Source organism: Maylandia zebra, linkage group LG12, assembly GCF_041146795.1.
Source record: "Maylandia zebra isolate NMK-2024a linkage group LG12, Mzebra_GT3a, whole genome shotgun sequence".
Taxonomy (NCBI): Eukaryota; Metazoa; Chordata; class Actinopteri; order Cichliformes; family Cichlidae; genus Maylandia; species Maylandia zebra.
The window spans coordinates 37,914,655-37,939,393 of record NC_135178.1 but is presented as its reverse complement, the minus strand read 5'-3'; the positions used below and the strand labels follow the sequence as shown (position 1 = coordinate 37,939,393).

Below are 24,739 nucleotides of genomic sequence, written 5' to 3'. Positions count from 1 at the left end.
CTGACCTGACAGTAGCTGCTGGTAAAAGGTTCATCTATTCACAGCTAGCGAGTTGTTGCCCCGTGTGGCAGCTGCTTCACCAACAGGAGGAGGATTGCATCTGGAGTAGAGGCCATCTCCTTCAGATTCGGACAAAATCCCGACGTGATTCTCGGACTCGTGAAAACAGCAGGGACCTCAGGAATAACCCAGAAGCTTTCATCGTGTACTTCCTCTGCTGCTGATGCTTTAACCTGAGCAGCTGTGATGAAATGAGCAGAAACACTTTCTTAAACCTTGTTTTTGCTTCACAGCGAGTAAAAGTGTTTATATTTGATTAACTGGTAAAAGAGAACTTCACTGATTAGTGTCAGAGCTGAACTTCCTCAGAGTCAGAGGCATGAAAGTAACTGAACTGCCCATAAAGAAAAGCACAGTGAGTCTGTGGTAGCAGCTCGCTGTCACTGCTCAGCTTTGGCTCCATTAAACCGTCGCTGAGTTCCTCCTCTGGTTTGATGCAGACGTCTCGACGTTGGCGTTAAATTAATAAACTGTTTTCATCAGGCTGTACTTAAACATTACTGTCCTGAGTAGTTTCTCCTTTTCCTCGAGCAGCTGAACGCTGATGATGACACCTTATGTTACCAAAGCTTCCCAGCAGCTGCTTCGCTGAGTGTCCTGCAGCTCCGACCGTCTCTGTGACTCTCGCTGCTTCAGTTCTTACAACGACAAGCTGTTTGTGGAGCAGCAGTGCTGCAGCTGTGCAGCTGCATCGGCACCTGCAGGTTTGGTTTGGTCACCGACACACAAACCTGCTTTATGACCTCATGTTGGACCCGCATGGTCCAACATGTTGGACCCGCATGGTCCAACATGAGGTCGGTGGATCTGCGCTGAGAGCTTTTAAGCTTCTCCCTTCTTTCATGTGCGTTTTCACATCGTGCTGTAAAGAGCGGCAGCTGCTTCTGCTCCCGGGCGTGGCCGTTGTTCCCGTGGGAGTTCACGCTGTAACAACAATTACAGATAAGAACAGAAGGAGACGAAACACAGCGACGTAGCAAACATGTGCGGCCGCGTGTTCTCACCCAGACGCACCGGCCGCCCTTCCTCTCTGCTGCGTTGTTATCATGAAGCGCGTTCCCTGCCCACTCCCACTTCACCGACTTGTGTGTACGAGGCCTTCCTGCTGCTCATTACCACTGAACATTGTTCATTCCGGTGCTGCCTCACCATGACAAGGCCGAATTCCCGACAAGAGCAGCGACCTCTAACTAAGCATCGAGGTCGCGCCGATCCAACATCGCGCCGGCGGCGGGTGTGCGCTCAGGACTCGAGCCCCCACGGCTCAGGGCTGCTTGTTTGTGCGCTCTTCAGCTTCCTCATACATCTTTCTGTAACGTGGCAAAGCTGTAATAAGAGCTGCTGTAACAGGTTGGCTGTAATTATTAACGCCACTGGGAAAAATTATTATATGAAAGCTGGAAAAATGATGTCGCAGCAGCCAAAAGACTCGATGCAAGCTCTGAGAAAATAGGAAATAAGGACAGCATGACAAACAACAACAGTTCAGTGAAGCGAACAGAGCAAGCAAAGAGCTTAATGAGTAAAACTGTAACTAGATAAACGGCGGTGCTGTAGCATGAGGCAGGAGAGACTTCCTGTATGTGACGCGCGCTCGGTAAATGAGCACGTTATTGGAGGAGCTGAGAGGCCGCAGACACAAAATGAAATTGTCTTTGTTCCCTCGGCTGGACTGATGCTCTTCACAGACTGAGCTCTGTGTAAGACGCAAGTTCGGTTACTTGTTCATCGTCCACGTGTGTACGTTCCACAGGCGTGACTGCGTGTAGTGAACCTGGGTGGGATAGTCCTGTCACTCTGACCTGCTGTATCAACCTAAAGCTACGCTGCGTATCTAAGCACAGATAACCTCCTGCAGTGTTGAGTAATGCAAAGAGCTCCCGACCAGCTCCTCTCCGTCATCCCCTCCCTTCCAGCTGCTTTGGTGAAACAAGTAGGCCAAAAGTGGGAAGCCCTGTCTGTGCTTCAAGCACAACAAAGGGAGCTCAGCAATCTGATCCTGCAGACTATCAGAGAGCCGGGGGAGGTGCTCTTGAAAACCTGCCTCTGTTTGTCAGCGATTCCCAGGAAGGGTTTTTCCTCTGCTCGTTACTTCTGCCCCGTCTCTGTGCTCAGCAACATCCGTGCACGTCGGCGCTCTCCCTGCACGTCTCTGGAGGATGAGAAGGATTTCCTCACTCTGCCAGGCTCTGCTAGCAACGTAAACACGAGGGCTCTGTCATCATGCAGCAGGGAGCCGCCACTTTGACCTCCGTTAAAGTAGCTCCGGGTTAAACACAGAGTCTAGCAGGGAAAGCCTGTTTGTTTGCTTTTCCTCACCAGGGGAAGACGGTTCAGTTGAACCGCTGCCATTTTCCCCTCGTCTGTGTGTGTGTGCAGCTGGTGTTGTTAACAAAGGGTGGGCTCGCTTTCATACACGGGGAGAGCTGCGGAAAAACACACAAGTTAGAGTTTGGGTTTAATTCCCACAGGCGAGCTGTCGGTGTTTACCTCGTGCTCCTTTTTAGCCACGCTGTCATTTCCACTTAGCTTGCAGACAGATGTGATGCAAACTTTCACGTGTCCACAGGAGAGTTTCAACGAGCTCTTACATAATTTTGTCACTTTAGGACAAAAGAGGAAACATCAGAGGAAGTGCACAGAAACAGGAGAGCGTGAACACTTTCATTAGTTAGGATTTAATTTAGGAAGTTCCTGCAGTCGTAGTACTTTCTGACTCCAGGTTATAAGCACAGCCGTTGCCCTGTGACTGTGCACATGTTCAGTTTCTCCTTTGATGGCAGCATAGACCAGTTTACTCTGTGTGCTAAAAGAGCACGCTCATGCTTCCTTAAATTAATTATGAAGTAATAATTCATGTATTCAAATGAAATTCCCCCTCGTAGAAAGTTTAATTGCCATGTGCAACAATTTATTCATGTGTGGAGTGCAGACACGCTGATGCTAACGAGCTTACGTCGCTCTTGCTGTTGTGTTACTTTGTGAGGAGCGAGTGGAAGAAAACTTCGAGCCTGAGGATAGTTTGTGGTTGTGGAGGAAACTCCTCGTGCATACCTGAGTTTGGTGCCTGCTCGTGCTCTTTGTTCTTTAAGGACTGTCACATGATTATCGTTGCTATAATTACAGTGCTTCCCTGAGTCTGCGTCTGCCCCGCGTGTTACCCAACCTGGGAGGAGATACGCCTGCAGCTCGGCTCCCTCCCATCATGAAGCAATCCTGCAGAGCTGCTGTTAGATCGCACCGCAGCTCTTTGTTGGTGCGCAACCCGACACCCTGCAGATAGCTTTTATGCTTAAGGTGCTACTTTGTGTGTGAGTATTAATAAATATCAGTTTCTTGCTGATGCAGTATCACGAAGCTCAGAAATATTCATATTCGCTCAGATGGCAACCACTGAGGGAAACTGCAGTTCCTCTGGTGGCCTCTAGAGGCGCACTGTAAAGGAGAGTTAGTCCCCACTGAGCCTCGAGGGCCGGTGTCCTGCAGGTTTGAGACGTGTCCTCGATCAACACAGTTGATTTAAATGTTAAATGACCTCCTCAACATGTCCTGTAGTTCTTCAGAGGACTGGGAACGAACAAATCATCTGATTCAGGCGTGCTGACCCAGGGTGAGCTCTGAAACCTGCAGGACACCGGCCCTCGAGGCCTGGGGTTCCCCACCCCTGCTTTAAGGGTCATGGCTGCTGAATGCAGACGCGCCTCTGCTCGTGTCTCCTGGCAGGAAATCGCAGCAGGTCGTCTCGTTGCGTGGACTTTATTCTCTCTCTCGCCACTTTGTGTTTTTGTAAATGTAGCATTTAAAAGTTTGTGCTTCAGGTTTACTGAGAGAAACTTGAACATTTTATTCATGTATGACGTAGAAATGAGTTGATGTGCGTCTGTGTTGGATCTGCACAGTTCTTGGGTGAGGCTTCTCGCCTTAGCGGCTCATTTAGTCCTAAATATGGTCGCAGCGTCCGTCTTTTGTGTACAGTCTGTGTGTTTGATGATGGGTGTAGCCGCGGCGCCTCGTCAGTAACACTCAGCAGTGCTCCTCGTGTGCTGTTTGATGCGAGGCCTGTCAGGCAGGATGAGAGCACTTCCAAAATGTCACACAAAGTGTTTTCTATTGTGTGGAGAAGTTTCCAGTGTGCTGCTGGTTTGTGTGTGGAGTTGTTTCCCTTTGTGCTTCTCTTAAACAGCATGATGATGGTCCTCATGCAGACGCAGCGCCGCGTTTCCTGTCGTACTTTCAGCAGAGAAGTGAAAATGAATAATTAATATTCATTTCTGAGGAGTCACAGAAAGTCTCGAGAACTGCACAGATGGTGTTTAATCAGGAACAGGAAGTCAGCCGTGTTTTCCTTCTCATCCCCGACGAGATTTTCGCAGCAGGTCCCGCGACTTCACAGATTCCACGTTTCCGCTGCACGAGCCGGCGGCGGCGAGACGTCTGAGGAAGACGTTCCGACGGCTGCTGCTGTTCCAGCCGTGCACGTGCACGTGTGCGTGACAGGTGACCGGAGCTGTGTGTGCACGGACGCTTATTACAGTGTGAAACACTTGACTTCCATATGAACGCGATCACATCCTGATGTCTTTCTTTCTGCGCCGAGGCCTCAGTCACAGAGGTGGAAGCAACAACAGGGTGAGGTCAGGCTGAGTGGGAGTGGTACTAGCATGAGAAAGCCTTCGTCCTCGGCTCTCTCTTCCTCTTCAGTCACAGGACGGTTCGCTCTTCTTAAGCGTGCAGTTCAGTTTCTGAGGAAATGTTTGTCCACTGGTTTGTTTCACTGTGGTAAACAGAAGAGACGTGAATCTGTCACAGAGCACAACACTGAGATGAATTCAGCCTCACATGATTCATATTTATCAGAAATAATCATTCACCAGTGACTGATCCAAACATGGATCCGTGCATGCTGACGGATTATTATTGAGCTTTGAACTCGGTCATATCTGATGTTTCTTTTGATACAAAGAAGCAACTTGTTGCTGCAACATTTCTGGATGATGGAGACACGAATGCTTCTGCTCGATGTCTTGGAGCAGTTGATGCCTTCTGCCCTGACTGACCCTGTGAGTTACACCGTCAGGTGGACGGCTCGCGTTGGCCAATCAGAGGAGCTCTCATTTACAGTTTTATATATAAGGCAGTGCTGGGATTGCTGCCCTCCTGCACATGTTGCCTGCTCGCAGTGAAACGTGCTGCTCGTGTTTCTCTTGCTTTCTGTTTATTTGCACAAACTGAACTCGGTAGAAGAGTTTTTGTGTGTTTGGCTGCAGAACGACTGGGAAACGAGTTCATTTCATTATAAATGCTTTAAATCCAAACTAAGATCCTTGAGGCCGTTTCCATAACACACAACTGTTTCAGTGAGATTGTTGTCATTTTAATTGAATTGAATTTTGTGTGTGTTGTTGTTGCCTGTGTTTAATTGTCTAATTTTTGTAACTGTGGAGTTTGCCTCTGCCTGTTTTGAGCAGGCCTCCTTTGGTTTGTGGGATCTTCCTCCTCGGGCGACAGCATGGAGCTCGCCTTTGATTAAAAACACGTTTACTGCACAGAATCACCAGGATTGATTGAATTCACTGATAGTGAAGAATATTTGTTCAGTGCTTTTCTTTGAATGGATCTAAACTCTGATGAAGTCTTCCTGAGCGAGAAGCTCCACCAAACGAGCCGATCGATGCCGAACGCTGCACGAGCCGCATGCAGCCGGCGCAGCAGCAATCTGGCAGCACGAGGAGCAGCGCCGCTCTGCTGCTGCTCGTGTTTGTGGAACAGAGACAGGGAGGGGGTATGGAGTCTTTTGTTGGCAGCAAACTTCCAAAATCAAATGCGTTTTGTTGTTTTTCCAATTATTTTCCCACTTGGCTTCAGGCCCCGCCGATTGGCCCTTTAGAGCCGCGGCTGTTACGGGTCACATCGGGGTCACGGATGCTGCCTTCAAGCTCGTCTGCAGCTGGCGGTCTCACACGAACTGGGTCAGTCACACTGTGGAGTGAGGATGTGCAGAGAGCTGAATCACTGCTCTGATTCCTGACGACTCTGTGCCGGCAGGGCTCAGGGAGTCGGATGACTCTCACTTTATTGCCCATTTTTTGGCCGGAGCCGAGGAGACGTTTGCCATCGTCTCTGTTGGAAGCCTGTGTGAAAATCTTGCTGTGGAAATAAAAAAAAGAGGCAGAATGTGGCGCTCTCTCATTTTCACTCACTCTTCTTTCTCTCACCCCCTACTCCCTTGTACTCTTCCTCCCTCCGTGGGTGTTCGGTACACTAAGTGCTGCGTGATTGCCGGGGCCGTGAGGAGGCGTGAACAGCCCTCAGCCAAGTGTCCCTGCTTCCCCGAGTGGTTTTTCTGGCGCTGCTTTGGTCGAGTGGCAGAGGAGTCAGCAGTCTGATCAACCACAGCGCTGCGTGGCAACGCGACGGTGCGATTTCCATAACAGCCTCTGTGTTGTTGATACATGCAATAATGGTCACAGCGAAATGTCACGCAGGCTCGCCACATCTGGGCGAAGCGCTCACGTGTGCCCTTCAGGAACGTGTGCGGGGATCAGCAGCATTGTCTTTGCTGCAGCCTGTCAACAGCAAATAATAAAGACGGGCTTGAAGGGCGGAAACATCTGTGCAGATGTGGTGACGGAGGAACTTCAGTTTGAGTTTGTCGCCTCTCCCACAGGATACAATCTGCTTATTATCTGTTACGTGGCGACTACACGATGTCAGGAGACAAAGTTACACACCAGCGGTCGGTGAGGTGGTTGTGATGTCACTCACTTTGTAAAGCATCATCAGTGTTTCGATAACAAGCCGACTGTGAAGCTCAGCGTCACTGAGCATGCTCCGATCAGCCTCCTCGTCCAGGGCCCAGGTTAGCGTGACCGTCCACGGATTTATCATCGAAATCTTTTATTCCTTTTAAAAATCAAACATTTCTGGGCGGATTTATAGTCGGTTTATGGGCTTTTTCTACATAAGAGCAGTTAAAACGTTCCCAAATGATCCCAGCCTGTGTGTTTATCACATAATCGAACAACAACCGCACGCCTCTAATGTGTGATGGGTAAAAAACATACAGATCTTCTCATTTTCATCGGCCCAGGTTGGATACACTGCATAGAGTATCTGTGCCGGACGCGCCAACGAGGACACGCAGCTCATTATTGTTGAGGTGCACGTCTGGTTTCAGAGTAAGAGTTTAAAGTCTGGATGTTTGTCGGCTCTGTGGACGAGGTGCTGACGCTGAGAGCTGTGCTGCTTTTTGCACACTGTTCCTGAACTGATTACGAGGGGCTGCTGAAGGTGGAGGAAGGTGGAGGGAGGTGTGCCTCTGCACTCTGTGCACAAGTCTTTTATTAAAGATGTGGGAGCGTTCTGCATCAGAGACCAAGGCCACGAGAAATGACCCGACTGCACCCGTGCACGCTGCTGTCTTTATTCCTGCGTTGCTATTTCAGCTTCAGCCGTGATTCATCCAGCACTTATTAATTAAAGCTGTTCCTGATCACCAGTTTGCTTCTCATAATCCCTCCCACTCCCTTTGGCTCAGATGTCTGTGTTTACCATATTGACAGTGATGCATATATGCAGCCTGAAGTCTGTTTTTAAGGTCGCTGAGCAGCCGAGGTTCCTTTCAGCTCGCTGCTACACATCTTTATGTATTTTTCATTTTCTCAGGTTTGTCCTGAATGATTTCTCTGCCCTCTCAGCTGCAGTCATCATGTAGCTCCATATGCTCTATCTTAGGTCTCTGCTACAGCAGCTTTGTGTTCACACTTCAGAATAATCCTTCTGTCTATCACCTGTCTCAGACTTCATCCTCTGTCTGAAATAAGCTGTTGTGGTGTTTGCTGAGCGCTCTCTGTGTTCCCTCCCGTCTGCAGCGGTCAGTTTGCTGTGGTCAGAAGATGCAGACACAGGACTACAGGTGTGGAGTTCGCCGCCAAATTCATCAAGAAGCGGCGCAGCAAGTCGAGCCGACGAGGGGTGACGCGGGAGGACATCGAGCGCGAGGTGAACATCCTGAAAGAGATCCAGCACCCGAACGTCATCGCGCTGCACGAAGTCTTTGAAAACAAGGCGGAGGTCATCCTGATCCTGGAGCTGTGAGTTTGTCTTCTGTTTGTCAAAAACATGTGTAAAATACATTTAAAACCACAAAAGGTCCAAAAACATCAACAAAGTAAAAAAATAAAGAAGATTCTGCGTCATAAAGGTTCAAATCAGAACACGTGAAACACGTGAAGAGCAGATCAGAGGGATTCATTCATCAGATGTTTAAAGCATTTAAAAAAAGCCAAACGCCCGACCAGACTGGCTCCTCCTCTGATAAACGTCCTGCAGGAGCCGGTTTGTCTTCAAACAGACGGCTGATAAAAACCGTGACGGTAACTGTATCCCACCAGTTAAACCAGTTTTACACGCTTACTTCAAACATCAGCAGTGTTTGTATTCCAACTATGCACCATTATTCACCATTACTCTGCGCCTCAACAATAAGGTCGCCGCGCTGCAGATAGTCGCCCGACGGCATTCCTGTCCGCTGATCGCGTCTGAAATAATGGCACCGTGTTTGTTGTGGTTCGCCGCGACCTCGTCTCCACGCCGATAGTGAGCGGGCAGACCGCGTAACTATGGCAACAAATAATCTCTTTTCCATGTCGTGTATCTCTGTTGTTTGTTCTTTAGGCTGTTAAAGATGTTAGAACATGTTAATAACAGCAGAATGAGGTTGGCTGTTGTTTTCCAGTTTTCATGTTTCCTCGTTCCCAAAGCAGGAAACACAGCCTCTCTGCTCCTGATTGGACTCTGTTCATGGGCTGTGAAATTACAGGTTCAGCAGTAAAATCAGGGGAAAACTCTCATTAGCATATAATCAGTTTACTGAGAACATTCATGGGTTTAAAAATAGTGACGCCTCGGTTCATGTTCAAATTCTCCACCCTAAGTAGCCGTTTATCTCCTCTCTGAGGCCTTTTTAAATCCAAGCTCATAAGTTTATAAGAAGTTTATAAGAAGTTTATAAGAAGTCGCGTCTTTAAACCTGTAAGACTGTCGGAGGCACTTTGTAAGTGGACGGTCTGAGAGCCGCCGTCTCCCTCCTCAGACACGTCGGTGTTTCGGGAGGTTCTCACCTGTCAGGGACGCGTGTCAGCTGAGCCACCTTTGCCCTCGGGTCATTCTAAAGACCTCCACCTCTGCTCCATCCATCTATCCTCTACCTCCATCACACACAGTATCCCACATGTTCACTGCTCACTTTATTTTCACTACGTAATGACGTAGTTAACCTCATGAAGGACAAATATGGAAAATTCATGCTTTTTTCTTTGTGTTGTTGAAGTGCAGATGTTGTGAGTCTTTCAGAGGAAGTGGAGGTCGGTTATCTGTGGGCGTTATTAACGAGTGAGTGAAGCAGGAGACGTTTCTGTGCTCGAGCTTCCTCTGTTGGGTGTCGCAGCTCGAACGTGTGAGAGTTCAGAGGAGAAACACACCAGGCTCCCACAGAAGCCACACCAGTGCCTCCATAAGTGATGGAGGTGCTGATGGTTGTGAGAGTATAGAGTTCACATACAAGCCAAATATTTCAGCAGAAAACACTCGAGTTTCCCTGAAGTCTTCGATCCGTCTCGTTTTCACGACGCACTTTGATCCACTGATGGTGACAAGACGTCTGTCGGTGTTCAGCTGCTGCTGATAGAGGATCAAATATGAACCAGGAAGTTTGTTTTAAAGGCTTTAAATGCTTAAATGTTACACAAGAGCTCGAAGCTCCTGGATTGGCTGGTTTGATGTCTGAGGTAAACGCTGCTGACAGGTGTGGCTGCGCTCTGGATCTGGTAACGTGTGATTTCGATGTTTTTTTCTGTACTTGGAACGAACCTCTGATCTGTTATGGGTCAGAACCACAGGCGATATGAAAGACTGATGAAGCCACGGTGACACCACCCACTTTCTGGATGGTTAGCACCACACAGTCGTAACGTCAGGCACAGAACCCGTTAAACAGCCAGCAGGAGCCGCGGTTTAATGACGTGGGAGGAGCTGTCCACAGAGACCCAACACCTCCTCTGTCCCAGGCGTGATTTTTAATGCAGGCAGATTTTAAAGGCGTTCGCTTCATTTTTCAGCTTCAAAAATGGGTTTTAACACAACTCCATGATTATTAGAAGGCTTTAAAGTCGCGACACGTTTCGCCTCACGCTATTTGCATACCCACCGTCTTTAAAGCGTTTCAGCAGCCCGCAGATATTCACCTTCCTCCTGATGTACGTCACAGTAAAGCGACACTTTCAGACGAAGCGCTGAGACTGTGCAGACGTCAGACGCGGCGCACAATCGTGTTCAGTGATGGTGACATATTGTTGAAGTGTATTGATGTCCCGGTGCCAGTTTTTATTTCACAGGAGTCGCCTGTTTGTGCAGACGCTGCATGTGAAATGGAAACAGCTGATGTCGGTACAGTTTGGTGTTTATAGTCAAAGTCGGCTCTCGAGCGTGCGGCGAAATCGAAGTGACAAGATGTCGTGTTTTGTTGATTTCGGGCCCTTTTGTGTCTTTGCGTTGCCGTCGTGGTAAATACAGCCACGATAATGACGCACAGCTACGAGCTGCAGGGAAGTGACAGAGCTGGTGTGTGTGTGTGTGTGTGTGTGTGTGTGTGTGTGTGTGTGTGTGTGTGTGTGCGTCCTGTGAACCACTGAAGCAGATGATGAGGTAAAGAGTGGGCGGAGCTGTGCAGCTGGTCTGGTGTTCCCCCTTGAACGGGTGGTGTGTGTGTGTGTGTGTGTTTCTATTTCAGGATGGGAAACATTAACTGTGGTCATTTTATTTTTCCACAGCAAAGTAAACACAACTTATCAAAGTAAATGTGTTTCTAACAATCAATAGAAAAGAATAGAAAGTAGAATCTTTATTGTCACTGTTACAAGAACAATGAGGTGCAGTAGCTACTATAATAAATAATAAGTACAGTTTAAAGTGGGAGGGATGTTGGTTCCATTAAAGTATAAATAAACATGCAGTTTATAAATGAAGTGTGACGTGAGTGTTGGCAGTGCAGTTATCCTCCAATCAGGGTGGAGGTAGGGCGTGTCTGACAGCCTGTGGGTAAAAACGTCTGAGTCTGTTTGTCTTCGACCTGATGGAGCTGTAACGTTTACCAGAGGGAAGGAAAAGTGAGTGTGCAGGGTGTGAGGGGTCTTTGATGATGAAGTCTGCCGGTGTAAATGTCTCTGAGGGGGGGTTAGTGAGGTGCCTCTGCTGCCTTCACCACCCGCTGCAGTTTCCTCTTGTCCTCCACGGTGCAGCAGTCGAACCTGAGTGTGCAGCAGTAGGTCAGAAGGCTCTCGATGGTGGAGCGGTAGAAGTTCACGAGCAGTCTCTGTGGTCGTTGGGCCTGACGCAGCTTCCTGAGAAAGTACAGCTTTGTTGTGCTTTTCCTACCTTGCAGTGAATAAATGTGAGGAACTGGAACTCGTTTTCATATCTTAGTGAGGACATGTCATTGACATGTTTCCCCCTAGCTGCTTACTATAACCATCAAAAATGAATGTTAACCCTAACCATAACCTAATTGTAACCCTGAGACTAAAACGTGAGGATGTGACTGTTGGCCCTCACAAGTATAGTAGCAATATGTGGGCCCCACGGAGATGTCTAAACAGGCACACACACACACTCTCTTACTGCTGCTAGTTTTATCTCACCGTGACGGAGACGAACCTCCGTCCTCTCCGTTCCCCGTCTCTGTTCAGAGCTTTCCTCTGTTTTATCCTCACGTCTCTCTTTGCTCTTCCTCACTGTGAAGAATAAAATATGTAAGAAGTTTTGAATCTCAGCTTCATTGTGTTCGATGAGCTTATATGAAGTAAAGTCAGCCGGGTTTTTAGGAGGTTGGTGAGAGAAGCTGCAGAGTCTTATTTATTTATTTAAAGACTGTAATTGCAGCACTGGCCGGTGTTATTTCTTCCTTCAAGTTCGTGTTTGAACTTGAACATTTGCAGCTGTTTATTGAAATGCAGACAGGAAATGGTGCACCGTTGTTAAATAACCCAACAGGTCGTTTTCATTGAAGGGTTTCATTGACTTAAAGCGGTTTTGTGCAGACAGCGCTCCTCTGGATGTGTAAATTGGTCGGCTGCTAAAGCATCAGGATGATTAGATTACATCAGCTGAGCTGTGTTAATCTGGGATTTGTTGCTGGCTTTGATCTCAGAGATCTCACTTTCTCCCTCTCCCCCCTCCCCGTCCTTCTTTCACCTCGCCCAGGGTGGCCGGAGGCGAGCTCTTCGACTTCCTGGCAGAGAAGGAGTCCCTGAGCGAGGAGGAGGCCACGCAGTTCCTCAAGCAGATCCTGGATGGAGTCCACTACCTGCACTCCAAGCGGATCGCTCACTTCGACCTCAAGGTACATCTGCAGCTGAACCGAGTCCGCCGTGCGTGCGTGTGTGCGCATTTGTGTGTGTTTACATATCTTTGTGGGGACCAAAAATCGGAAGTATACTTGTGGGGTCCAACAGCCCGTTTGGGGACAAGTGCGTCCCCACGAGTTCGAAGAGAGTCAAAATGTGGCTTTAGTGTCAGGGTTACAGTTGGGCTATGGTCTGGGTAAGCAGCTAGGGAAAGCATGATGTCAATGAGGTGTCCCCACAAAGATATGAAAACAAAGTGTGTGTGTGTGTGTGTGTGTGTGTGTGTGTGTGTGTGTGTGTGTGTGTGTGTGTGTGTGTGTGTGTGCTGTACCCACTGATAAAAAAGATAAAATAAAAGCTGTGCGATAGTTCAGTGGCTCACATTAATAACACGCAGGGCTGAGGATGTTGTGCACTCACAATGAAAAAGATCTAAAAACAACGAATCGATTAATCGAATCATTCTGAGTCTGTCCGTGTCTCCTGGGAGATTTGCCAAATGTTCAAACGTAAAGAGAAAATTGACGATGAAAACGGATCCGTTCATGTTTAGTTGGGATAAAACGACTGAAACCATCATTAATATTTAATTAACTGTGCACATATAAAAACCAAACTGGAGCCCTGAAAAACTTTGCTATGTGAAATACAATGATGTTTAAAATATCTGAGCTGTGTGAGTTCAGACGATCTCAGAGGACACAAACGTGTCTGAGTGAGCGCGCCTTTCAAATGCACTTCTTACATGCTAACTAACTGGCTGTGTGATGTTCAATAGTTTGTCTCGGTTTTCCAGGGATTCGTCTCATTAACGTCCTTAAACATGAGAACCAAACGTTTGTCACGGTTTTCTGTCTCAGTGAAACCCTGGGAGTGTCCTGCTCCTGACCGTCAGCTGACTGGAGCGCTGATAACGTGGCATCTTTCTGACCACTCTGGTTTCTCTCTGTGTCTCCGGGCTCATAGTCATGACTAATCTGTTGTTTAAGGTCTCTGTTGTTAGTGGACAGTTTTCCAGAGGGACGAGCAGAGGTCAGGAAGCACTCGGCACAGCGCAGCACATTATGTTTCCTCCCTGCTGGACGAGCTCCAGTGTTTCTGGTTGTGAGTGTTCTTTGTTTGTGTCTCGTCATTATCATTGATCAGTTTTCCACTTGCGCGGCGTCCTGGTGTCCTCGTACATCACAGTTTGGGACACGCTGGCCTCAGGCCTGCAGATAATGATAACCTCTGAGCTCAGCCGCTCGTGATCGATGCCGGAGCTTTTACCGAGCACGCAGCCTCCGCTCCGCGCATTAGCTGCCGTTATTCACTGCTCGGCTTCAGACTTCATTTAATATACTTTACTTACTGATCCCACTAAAGTCAGGCGTCTTTTATATTTCCACCCGTGTTCTGGTCATATGACGCTTTATAAGATGTTTTGTGAGTTTTAGTTGGAGGCTGTTTACGCTGCTTTTATAAGGAAATGCAAAAGTTTTCTTTTCCAATCAGCTGTTAGAGACAGTAACGTGACCTGTGAACTCAGTGCGTATAATCATTTAGAGTCACCTGCTCTTTTACTGGAAAGTATATGAAATGAAAACTCTGCTCTGTCTCTGTTTACCGATCGTGTATCTGTGTTTGCGTTCGCCGCCTTGTCGCAGTTTCCACTTTGCTCCTGGTTTAAGGTGTCCACACGATGCAGACGGAGACCTGGAACAGCTTGTAACCCACATTGGATCATCTTCCTTCACTCCAGCATAAACATGAGCATAAACATCGCTGCTGGTGGAGCAGAGAACAGAGCGGGCGAGCTGTTGTCAGCGCTGCCCACAGCCAATCTGTTCCTCCCCGCACTGAATCCCAGGCTCGTAATCGTGCTGAAAGGACGAGACCTGAAGGGAACGCGGACTCATCTAAAGCTCGTCTTTGGCTTTCTATCCTTTCTCCCACTTCCTCGAGAGGTTTCCACTCATGATTTGCATGGGATTTCCATCCCTGATGAGCCTGCTTCCTGCCAGACTCTTCCTGTGTGCTCCTGCCTCCTCCTCTATTTGCACACACAGGACACGCTGTGTTTCCTGCACACGTCTGCTCTGTTTCTGGACGTCTGAGCTGTTTTTCATTGAAATCATGGCGGGCAGATGGACGTGCTTTATGGAAATGTCACCTCCTCCTCTGTCTAATCGCTTCAGTTCAGTTTGATTTTTACAGTCGATTCATAACAGTTCCCTGAAAGGTCGATATTAGAGAGACGATCAGGAGTCAGCAGCACTGTCTGGACAAGCAACCTGCTGCAGAGGAACCGCAGAGAGAAAACCTGAACTGTGTGAGAGATAAAGGTTGATGACATGCAGCTGTTGAATGTAAACACATGTGGAGTGAAAGGAGGAGAAGTGTTGTGTGCATCATGGAAAATCACAGGAAGTCCAGAGCTGCACATGTTTGCTCAACAAAGACAGTTTGAAGCCTGATCTGAAAGTAGAGCTGAGTCCATAAGAGAGCCCCTGACAGCTGAAGGCTCCGCCTCCCATTTACTGTTAAATACTCATAGCGTCTGTTTGGATAACAGGTAGTCTTTAAGATGAGACAGGCCTGATTATTCAGGAATTATTAGATTATGAATAATAATAATTATAAGTCCAGCCTGTGAGTAAGTCTAGTTCCCGTCTGGTTCGGCTGATGAATCCTGTTTTCTTTGCTCCTCTGCAGCCGGAGAACATCATGCTGCTGAACCGCTCAGTGCCTCACCCGCGCATCAAGATCATCGACTTCGGACTCGCCCACAAGATCGATTTTGGCAACGATTTTAAAAACATCTTTGGAACTCCAGAGTTTGTAGGTCAGTGTCCCACAGCTGTGCACACGGGGCTTTGTGTTTCTGACACTGTTCTGTTTTCCACCATGAACACACACGCACACACACACACACACACACACACACACACACACACACACTGCACCACCCTGTTCTCCTGGCTTCATCCCAGAGGTTGCATATTGTGAGAATGGACGCCAAATGTACCGGAGGGACCGAGAGAGAGACCTGATAATAGGCCGGAGATTATCAGAACTGGCCCCTGCTGCCTGCACACACACACACACACACACACATTCTTGTTTTGATATTTTAGTGAGGACATCTCATTGACATAATGCTTTCTCTTGCCACTTACCCTAACCATGAAAAATGAATGCCTAACAGTAACTATAACCTAATTGTAACCCTGACATTAAAACCACATTTTGAGTCTCACACTCGTGGGGACGGGCACTTTGTCCTCATAAGTGACTGTTGGTCCCCACAAAGATGTCTAAACCAGTACACACGCTCGCAGAGACACCAGTGCCATCTGCCCTCATCTACTCTTCTCTGGGGCAGCAGCCAACCCTCCACCTGGTGCCAGTGCCCACTACCAGCAAGATCCAGGCCAAGACCAGAGCACGTTCCCGCTGCAGCGGGGTGTCAGCGGGCAAATGGTGTAATTAAAGATCAGGTGGAAGAAAGCCAAACGATGTGTGGGATAGACGATGCTGGAGAATCGAGTCAGCTGCAAAACATAAACATTCATGCTTTCCATAAAATAGCATGTTCTTTATTTGTTCTCAGCGCTGAAAACCTAAAGTGTTGAAGCAGCAAATAAGAATAAAAGCTCAATATAATAAAATAAGATTCAAAATAAATTAAGTCCTTCTGCAAGTCTCGTCTGAGTTGGTATTTTAAGCCATTTTAAAATTTCAGTAAAGTCTGAGGCAGAAAAACTGAATCAAAAGTTAAAAGTCAAAGTAAAGTTTAAAAGCTTTTCCCTCCACGGCTGCTCTCGCTGCTCCTGCAGGCTGTTTGTTTAAAATCCAGGATTCTTGAATCCTGCTCGTCTCTGCTCGTCTCGTCTCCGGTATGAAGCGAGCAGATGAAATGGCAGATGTAAATGTAAATGCCAAGAATAATAATAATAATGGATTGCATTTATATAGCGTTTTCAAGGCACCCAAAGCGCTTTACAATTCATTCACACACTGATGGAGGCAGCTACAGATGTAGCCACAGCTGGTAAAGTGTGTTGCCCAAGGACACAACGACCAGGACAGAGAGAGCAAGGGGATCGAACCAGTGATCTTCCGGTTACAGATGTGCTTCCCAACCCCCTGAGCCACGGTCTTGCTTTTGCAGTTTCAGTTTTTGCTCTGCCTCGGGAACGCAGCGCTCGGCCGCTGCAGGGCGAGCTGGAAAAGGTGAGTGTGTGATACTGACGGCGGCGTGCTGGGGCTGTAATAGCAACAGGAAGTTAGTTGTTGTAGTTCGCCCTGCTGTTCTGGCTCATTTACCAACACAGTCGGCTGTTAGAGGCGAGGCCCTGATGCACGGCTCATGGAGGAAATTAAGGTAGTTTAGATCCTTTAACACATGATTGCTGCAATTTGCATCGAGTTGTTCTCCGTCTCTGTGTCGCAGCTCAGTCACAGCTCCACACAGAGACGTAATGAAACGTACTCTAACGCAGCGCTGCACCCAAATGTAAAAACCACACAGATATACAGACACTTCTGCAGGTGGGAAACACTGTTAGCTGACTTATTGTCAATAATAAACTAATAAAGGCTGAAAACGTATTGTTTACAGTCTGGAAGCATTTGATTGGCCCATAAATGGAGCTGCAGGAAAAACGATGACATCATCCCGTTGATTTTTGTGGGTTCTTCTTTCAGATGAAGGATGTTTTGTTTCAGCACGATTAGAAATGAATTCGGTGATTTGTCTTTGATTATTCACACATTTACAGACAAGTGGGGAGAAAAGAAATCGCAGCTTTAGCAGGCGCCATAAAAAAATCCCACCTCTGAAGGAACAAACAAATCAGCGAACCTAGCCCAAAGCGATCGTGCGCTCCAGTAAAGCTCAGCAAACTCTGAGAAGAATTAGTGTGGAGAAGAAGTAACGTCTGTGTGCCGACCTGACTGCTAACAATCTGCTGTTTCCTCGCAGCTCCTGAAGTCGTCAACTACGAACCTCTGGGCCTGGAGGCAGACATGTGGTGAGTAAACACGCAGAGCTTCATCCCAGCTGTGCGTCTGCTGTAGAATACATCGAGGATTTTCATGGTGTTTGATGTTCGAGATGTTGAAAAGCTGAACTCTGTTTCTCTCTCCTGCCTCCGCCCAGGAGCGTCGGTGTGATTACCTACATCCTGTGAGTATCTCAACCCCGCAGCAAACCTGCTCTTGCATAAACTGTATGTAAGCGATGGAGCTTTTTGAACCTGCTCTGCTTGTCTGACTGTAATTGGAATAATTACAGGATCAATCGAGCCGTCCGCTCGTTCTTCTATTGCAACCAGAGGAGTCGCCCCCTTTTGGCCATTAGAAAGAATGCAGGCTGACGGCTTTTACACCTGATGGGAAGGGACCAGTTTTTATGTTTCACTTTGCTGTGTGTTCACTCGCTGAGCGTGAGCAGCAGCGAGTGCCAAGACGCGGCGATCTCAGCGGCGTCTCTCTGACCTCGGTGGGCGAATCTACGGTGGCCCTGAGAGCTCAAATGCACTGAAACATCAGAAATTAGCAGCAAAAAAAAATAATTCAAAAGCTCATAAAACGTGACGGGCTCACGAGCTAACAGGAAACAGCTGCGAGCAAACACGTGTGTCCGCGATTATGAATCATGTGATTAAAACACGCGTTTCCTTCCATCTTTGATCTTTTTGACTCTTCTTTTGTGCGAAGCCTTTGTTTTTTTCTTGATGGCGCTTCGTGTCACACCCAAACCAGCAAACACCCACAGAGCGCTTTAAAGATGGCGTCGGAGAGCTACTGTTGTGATTGTGTTCGTATTAAATATCAAGCTGTGAGTTGTTGTTGACTGCATGCAGCCCACAGCTGCTGGATTTCCACGGTCAGCGGCTGGTTTTCACCCGAAGAACGTTTTGTTCCAACACCATCATCAGTTTCTTTGATTTCTTTGTTCTTCGTGGTTTCATTTGAGGAAGAGTTGAGCTCAGTCACCAAACGAAGCCGTCACAGGGTCGGCGACACGTTTCCTGTGGGCTCGCCGACTGTCACGCTGTGATGTGACCCGCTCTCATCGCACGTCCAATTATCCACTGATGGAAAAGGTTGTTTAATATAAAACTGATTTATACTAGTAAATTCCTGCAGTGTTTGATTATTTTTAAAGAAGTGGCCTTTTTAGAAGGATGTTTGCTCCGGCACACTGAACAGCCCTGTTATTAAAAGCTTGTTTTTCCTGCTGCGCGCACACTGGAACCTAAATGAGCCGAAACTCGTCACAATATTTAAAACACTTTAAACAGATCAGATATTTGCCTCTGAGCCACAGATGGGATTTTCCCAGTCCTGATAATCTCTGCATGTAACTCGCACGTTAAGCTGTTTTTAATATTTGAAAACTTTTCTTTTATTTGTTCTGATTCTTAAATATTAGCGCTAACGTGCACTGTTGTTTGAGGCTAGTCTGCTTAAGCTAATTGACTCTGGACGTTATCCTGCTCTGCCGATGCTTTGATCTTATCAGCATGTCGTTGGGTTGATAAAGGAGCTCGGAGGATCGCAGTAGTCTGATTAGATCCAACAAATTCTCCTGAATTCACTTAGTTTGGTCTTTAAAGCAGCCGTTCTGCAGACAGCTGTTTGTGTGCTCTGTGTTTGTGAAGCAGTCGCCTGCAGACGTGTCAGCACAGTTTAATTCAGCAGCAAAAGTGAAGTTCACGTCCTCGACGACCCGCCGGTCGACTGCTGCCGGCTCTCGATGATCCCGTCGCCTCTCTGTGTACTCAGCTGAAGGCTTCCTGAGCTCCTGCGCACCTTTATCCTTCAAAGTGACACCTACACCAATTTTTCCAAAAAACAAATCGCACATTAGTTGCGTTTGCCTACACAAACATGCGAGCGTGCCAAACAAAACAAGGCAAGAGAGAGAGGGAGAGAGAGAGCGGGAGGGGGTAAATGCCCAACGCCAACCTAAAGGTGTCATCAGAATATTCAATAATAAGCAGCTGCAAACAATACAAGCTTTTCAGTTTGCATGATACACAATCTCAAACAAATGTGTCTGTGCTCACACACACACGTGGGGTATTGATATCTTGTGGGGACATCTACCCAGTCCCCACAAAGACATGAATACAAACGCACACTCACACATGCATCCCAGTTCGTGGCGTCCGCCCACACAGCTGTCACAGCTCAGCCTGGCAAGGTAGAAAATAGATTGTTCTCAGCTTCTTATCACAGCAGAGCAACAGAGAGGTGCGCTGACTCTTCATCTCTCACTGGCAAATGTAATGTATAGTGTGTGTGTGTGTGTGTGTGTGTGTGTGTGTGTGTGTGTGTGTGTGGGAGCGTTCGATGAGCGTGACACGATGACCACAGAATCATAAACAGTGCTCTGGGTAATGAAACGCGCTCTTATTTCCTCTTTCATCAGGCCTGGCGTGCCGTGCGCCACACAGCCTGGAATCATATGACTGAACGTGGCGCCTCTCTGCTCTGCTGACCCCCAGTCTGGCTTTCAGGCTGGTCACAGGGCTTGATTTCGGCCTGGTGCTCAGTGCACGAGTGTTTTGGAGAACCAGGAGGTAAAATGTCACCAGGAGTTCTGACGTCACACTTCCCTGCCGATTGTATCGCCTGGCCTCGTAACGAGCCGCCGCAATGACTCGTTTGTTGTGAGCAGCTTTATACAGTCGATAAATTCATACATTTCCACTCAGCCTGAGCTCGACCTGCACCAGCTCCACGCCTCCCCCAGATCACATGTTAATTAGCAGCTGGTGACGGGATGCAGGAGTCGGAGCAGAAGGGGAGGCCGGGTTTGTCGGGAGCTGCTGTTCGGTTTAACGGGCTAAAGTCCGGGAGGCCGAGCCCTCGTTAACGTGCACGACTGCTCAGCCCTGCGTGTGCTGCGCCGTGGTCTGTCCATTAAAACGTGCTCCCCTCAGTGCATCTGCTTTGTGTGTGCGTTCAGTGGAGAGGTGCATTAAAATTCCTGCACTCACACCGAGAGCGGTCCAGCTGGTTTCCCTGAGAGTGTTTGATAGCGACGCTTCACTAACGAGTCACAGTTATTTGCAGCTCTTTAATCACATTCACTCAGCAAAGCGTTGTAAGGTTGTAGTTTGGATTTCAGAGGCTGAAGCTCATCAGCGTTTGGACTAAAATCAGAATTCCTCTTCCTTTGTGATTACAAGACAGCTGAGCTGTAGTCAGAGAAGGTTCCACCTGATGTGATGCAGAGCTGGTTTGTTAAAGTCCTCACACAAAGATAAAAACCCGCCAGCCTGCACGTTTCTGACCTCTCCGTTAACCTTTCTCGTCCTGCAGCCTGAGCGGAGCCTCTCCTTTCCTGGGCGACAACAAGCAGGAGACTCTGGCCAACGTGTCGGCGGTGGACTACACCTTCGATGAGGAGTTCTTCAGCAACACCAGCGTGCTGGCCAAAGACTTCATAGCGAGGCTGCTCGTCAAAGATCCAAAGTATGTTCTGTTTCCATTGTATTTGAGATCAAAGCGGCCTTAGAGTCACATCAGAGCAGGAGCTGCTTTAATCACGACAAACGTTTCCATGCAGAGCTGCCAGACTGCAGGGTGACTCCTTCAGACACAAGTCTGCTTTGAGGCCTTCCTGCGTATCCTGACTCGAGGTGGTTTGGTTGACGGTGTGATTTCCTCCAGTCAGCTGAACAACAAACGAACACATTTCGTCTTCAGCTCTGAGTCTTGGCTGTAACAGCAGCGTTTAAACGACGCGTTGACTTCTAAATGATCGCTCTCTGATTGGTCTCGTTTAATCGCTTTTAAAATGCTGACAGGAAAATTGAATAGGTGCTTTCTGCAGATATTCCAGCTACGCCTGCCTCCTCGCTCGGCGCCGTGCCTTTTGGCGCTGGCTCCTAAAATTGTTTGGACTGTTCCCTCGTTACAGAGTTGCTGTAGCAACAGCTGAATGGCTGCAGCTGTGCTCGAGGACAGTTACCGCCATCAAGCTCTTTTCTGCTCGTAATTACGCCAGCTCCTTTCAAAACAACGGCGTGAGAACGAGGGGGCTAACAGAGGTGATTAATTGTAGGTGTGAGGATGATTTCATTTGGATAAGTCAGAGAGGAGACGATGAGGGGTGGGCATGCGCTGCTGTAAACAGAGAGACTTTACCAGCTTCACCTAATGGGGCTTTCAGAGATGACGGGCCGAGCGCTTCGTAATGGAACGGCTTTTAATTGATCTGCGTCGAGGTTTGCATTCAGGAAGATAATGAAGAGATGCTGTTATGAAGTCTGCCGGGTTAAAGCTGCACCAGCACAGGCCTGGAAATCTGGGAACCTGTGTGGTTGGTGTGAATGCAGTCGCCTCGGCTGCAAACGGGGATGTGGTGGCGATCGGGCCGAGCCGAGAGGAAGCGGCGCCTTCGCCAGGTTCCCCAAAATCTATGTAGGACGTACGGAAACCTTTCCTGAACAACGGGCTGTTGTTGGACTGAGGCCGTCCCTGAAGCACATCGAGCTTTACTAAATATTAATCATTAATGTTGGTGCAGCACTCTGTCAGGTTAACTTCTGCTTTGTTTGGATGAAATGTGAGCGTTTTAAAATCTGTCAAACTGTTGTCTGTCTCAGGAAGTAGCACCGAAGTGCATCACGTAGATTTGTTCCCTTTACTCCGACGACCACGCCGAGTTTCTCGGTACCGCCTTTCATGAGACGCCGCGTAGAGAAGCATCGAAAGAGGAAACTGAATATTCCAGGTTAACAAAGAGCAGCAGTTATATCTTTATTGCTCATTAGGTGCAGAGCGACAAAGGTCAGCTGTGTAATATCAGCAAGCAATTATTAAAAGACGCACAGAGACGTGGCCGAGGCTGCAGCCTGACACGGACGCACAGCTCGCACACCTACAGCCAGCTTACACTCACCCGGTGTGGGTGTCTGTGGACTGTGGGAGGAAGTAAACCCACACAGGAAGCCTGGCAGGTTCAAACAGAGGGCAGCAGGTTCAAAGCACACAAAACATTTTACAAATAAAACCAAAAATACATCTATAACCTGTAACTGCCTCAGATTAAAGCAACTCAAATGAAAACAATTAGGAGATAAATGAAAGTCCTGCTGCTGTCAGGCTTCGTGTCTCCATCCCAACTGTGTGTTTCCTTTGTAAAACAGAAAATAATCAGCATTAATGCACAAAGAAAAAGACCGAAGCTGAACCGCAGCAGCTGGAACATCTGATGGTGAATCATCGAGTTTCCTTTTCTGTCCACAGAAAGCGAATGACCATCCAGGACAGCCTGCAGCACCCCTGGATCAAGGTGGGACTGATGTCAGCGTTTGGATTTTGTTGTCCGAGCTTTTCTAACTTTAACATTTATCTCGTTTTGTTTCCTATAATCAGCCAAAGGACACTCAGCAGGCTCTGAGCAGGAAGGAGTCGGCCGTCAACATGGAGAAGTTCAAAAAGTTTGCAGCCAGGAGAAAGTGGAAGGTGAGAGTTTTCCATCTTACTGGTTTCTACGCTCACGCTGAAGCTTCAGGAGCAATAAAATACATTTCCCATGATGCACTCTGAAAGCTTCTTGCTACAAAGTCTCCTCATTGGTGCTTCGCTGTCACTGTTGATCGCCACGGGGTCGCCGCAGCCATCAGATTCACCGCCGGCTTCTTTACTGCGTGTCTGCTTCGGTTCGTCACAGCTGACCCGGCGACGCTCCCAGCCAACACAACGCAGCGGCGTTTGAAGCTGCGGCGCTGCTGTCGCCATGTTTGTGTCTTCTGTTTGGTGACTCACAGCAGCTCCTGGCTTTGCAGCAACCTTCATCTTTGAGGATTTATTTATGTTTGATACACAAAAACCTCCAAAACACACAAACGTTAAACGCAGCTCAGGCTCATCTCGAAATTCAGAGGGAAGAATAAAAAACTGCAGCGACACAAAGAAAACCTGCTTTTAATAAATGAATTCTTATTAATTGGACAAAATCATTTATGTGTTTATTGATCATTTGAGGTCATCAGTTCGCTGTCTGGTGATGATGGTTGATATATAATCTGTAACATCGACGTGAAGCTGGAACATTTGCAGACGTGTGAGGTCGATCCACGTGCAGGTCAGCGGGTTACGAGCGATGAATCGGAGCAAAGAACTGAACCAGAGCAGAAAATCGCTCTCCTGCCTGTCGGCGGGGATCCTTAACGTGACGTGACGTGAGCTTGTTCTGCTTCTGCACATTCACCGACCCCGTGTCTTCTCTGTTTGTCTCTTGCAGCAATCGGTCCGACTCATCTCCTTATGTAACCGCCTGTCCCGCTCCTTCCTGTCCAGGAGCAACATCAGCGTGGCCCGCAGCGACGACACGCTGGTAAGACGGGGCCTCACACCAGCAGAGCAGCACATAAATACGTTCAGCTTCATGCACCTGCTCCAGCTCTGAAGTCAGTCCTTATCTCCAGCCAAGAGTTAGAGTAACTGAGACGTGCAGCGCGAGCGCTTTCAGTTTGACTGAATGTTCAGTTACAGCTCAGGTATTTGTGGCCTGACAGACGGCAGAAAACCATCTTTTCCTCATTCCTGGTGTGTGTGTGTGTGTGTGTGTGTGTGTGTGTGTGTGTGTGTGTGTGTGTGTGTGTGTGTGTGTGTGTGTGTGTGTGTGTGTGTGTGTGTGTGTGTGTGTGTGTGTCTTTGTCTTTGTTGGGAGGTTTACTGTACTTGTGGGACCGTCAGCCCTTATGGAGACCTGGTCCCCACAAGTTTGAAGCCATTTTTGAGATTCAAAGTGGGTTTGAGTGTTAGTTACAGTTTGGTTATGGGTCAGGCTGAGGTTTACGAATTCATTTTCCATGGTTAGGGTCCAGGGAAAGCATTATGTCAGTGAGATGTCCCCACAGGTCATGAATACCCAACGTGTGTGTGGTTTCCAGGCTCCCGGCGTGCGTCCGTCTGCGGTAAATGATGAGTCAGCTTGTTCGGACACACGGAGGCTTTTATGTTGTTAGCGTGTCCGTTTCCAGTCGACACGATAAGCTGGACAGATGTAAACACTGCAGCTTCTGTGAGGAGCTTAATCATTCACAAAGCAGCCGAGGCCGGCCCTGTTATGTCATCAAAGGATTACACAGCAGCTTCCTGCCGTCACAGGTGACCTGACAGGTAGGACTGGGCACGGTGAGGTCACAGCGCCCCCTGTGGTTCAGGGTAACAAACACAAGCTCTCTAATGGAGACTTCCAGGCAGTTCCACGGTTTAGTGACTTACCTGAAAAGCAGGTACAGGTGGGTGTTCGTGCTCTGAGAACA

The 24,739-nt window shown here is 48.0% G+C and overlaps 1 protein-coding gene across 3 annotated transcripts in view; it reads left to right on the top strand.

Annotated features, from left to right (window-relative positions):
* Positions 1-24,739, top strand: part of dapk1 (death-associated protein kinase 1) — a 63,693-nt gene that overhangs the window by 16,304 nt on the left and 22,650 nt on the right. The window contains exons 1-10 of one of the 3 annotated variants that reach the window (XM_076891219.1): positions 3,090-3,371; positions 7,932-8,153; positions 12,319-12,457; positions 15,156-15,285; positions 17,428-17,476; positions 17,605-17,631; positions 20,781-20,933; positions 22,713-22,758; positions 22,842-22,931; positions 23,713-23,805. In XM_076891219.1, the coding sequence (XP_076747334.1) occupies positions 3,349-3,371; positions 7,932-8,153; positions 12,319-12,457; positions 15,156-15,285; positions 17,428-17,476; positions 17,605-17,631; positions 20,781-20,933; positions 22,713-22,758; positions 22,842-22,931; positions 23,713-23,805 (972 nt within the window). In that variant the 5' untranslated portion in view covers positions 3,090-3,348. Of the gene's footprint in view, positions 1-3,089; positions 3,372-3,711; positions 3,797-7,931; positions 8,154-12,318; positions 12,458-15,155; positions 15,286-17,427; positions 17,477-17,604; positions 17,632-20,780; positions 20,934-22,712; positions 22,759-22,841; positions 22,932-23,712; positions 23,806-24,739 lie in introns of those variants that run through there. The other 2 variants (XM_076891218.1, XM_076891217.1) reach the window with 2 other exon arrangements.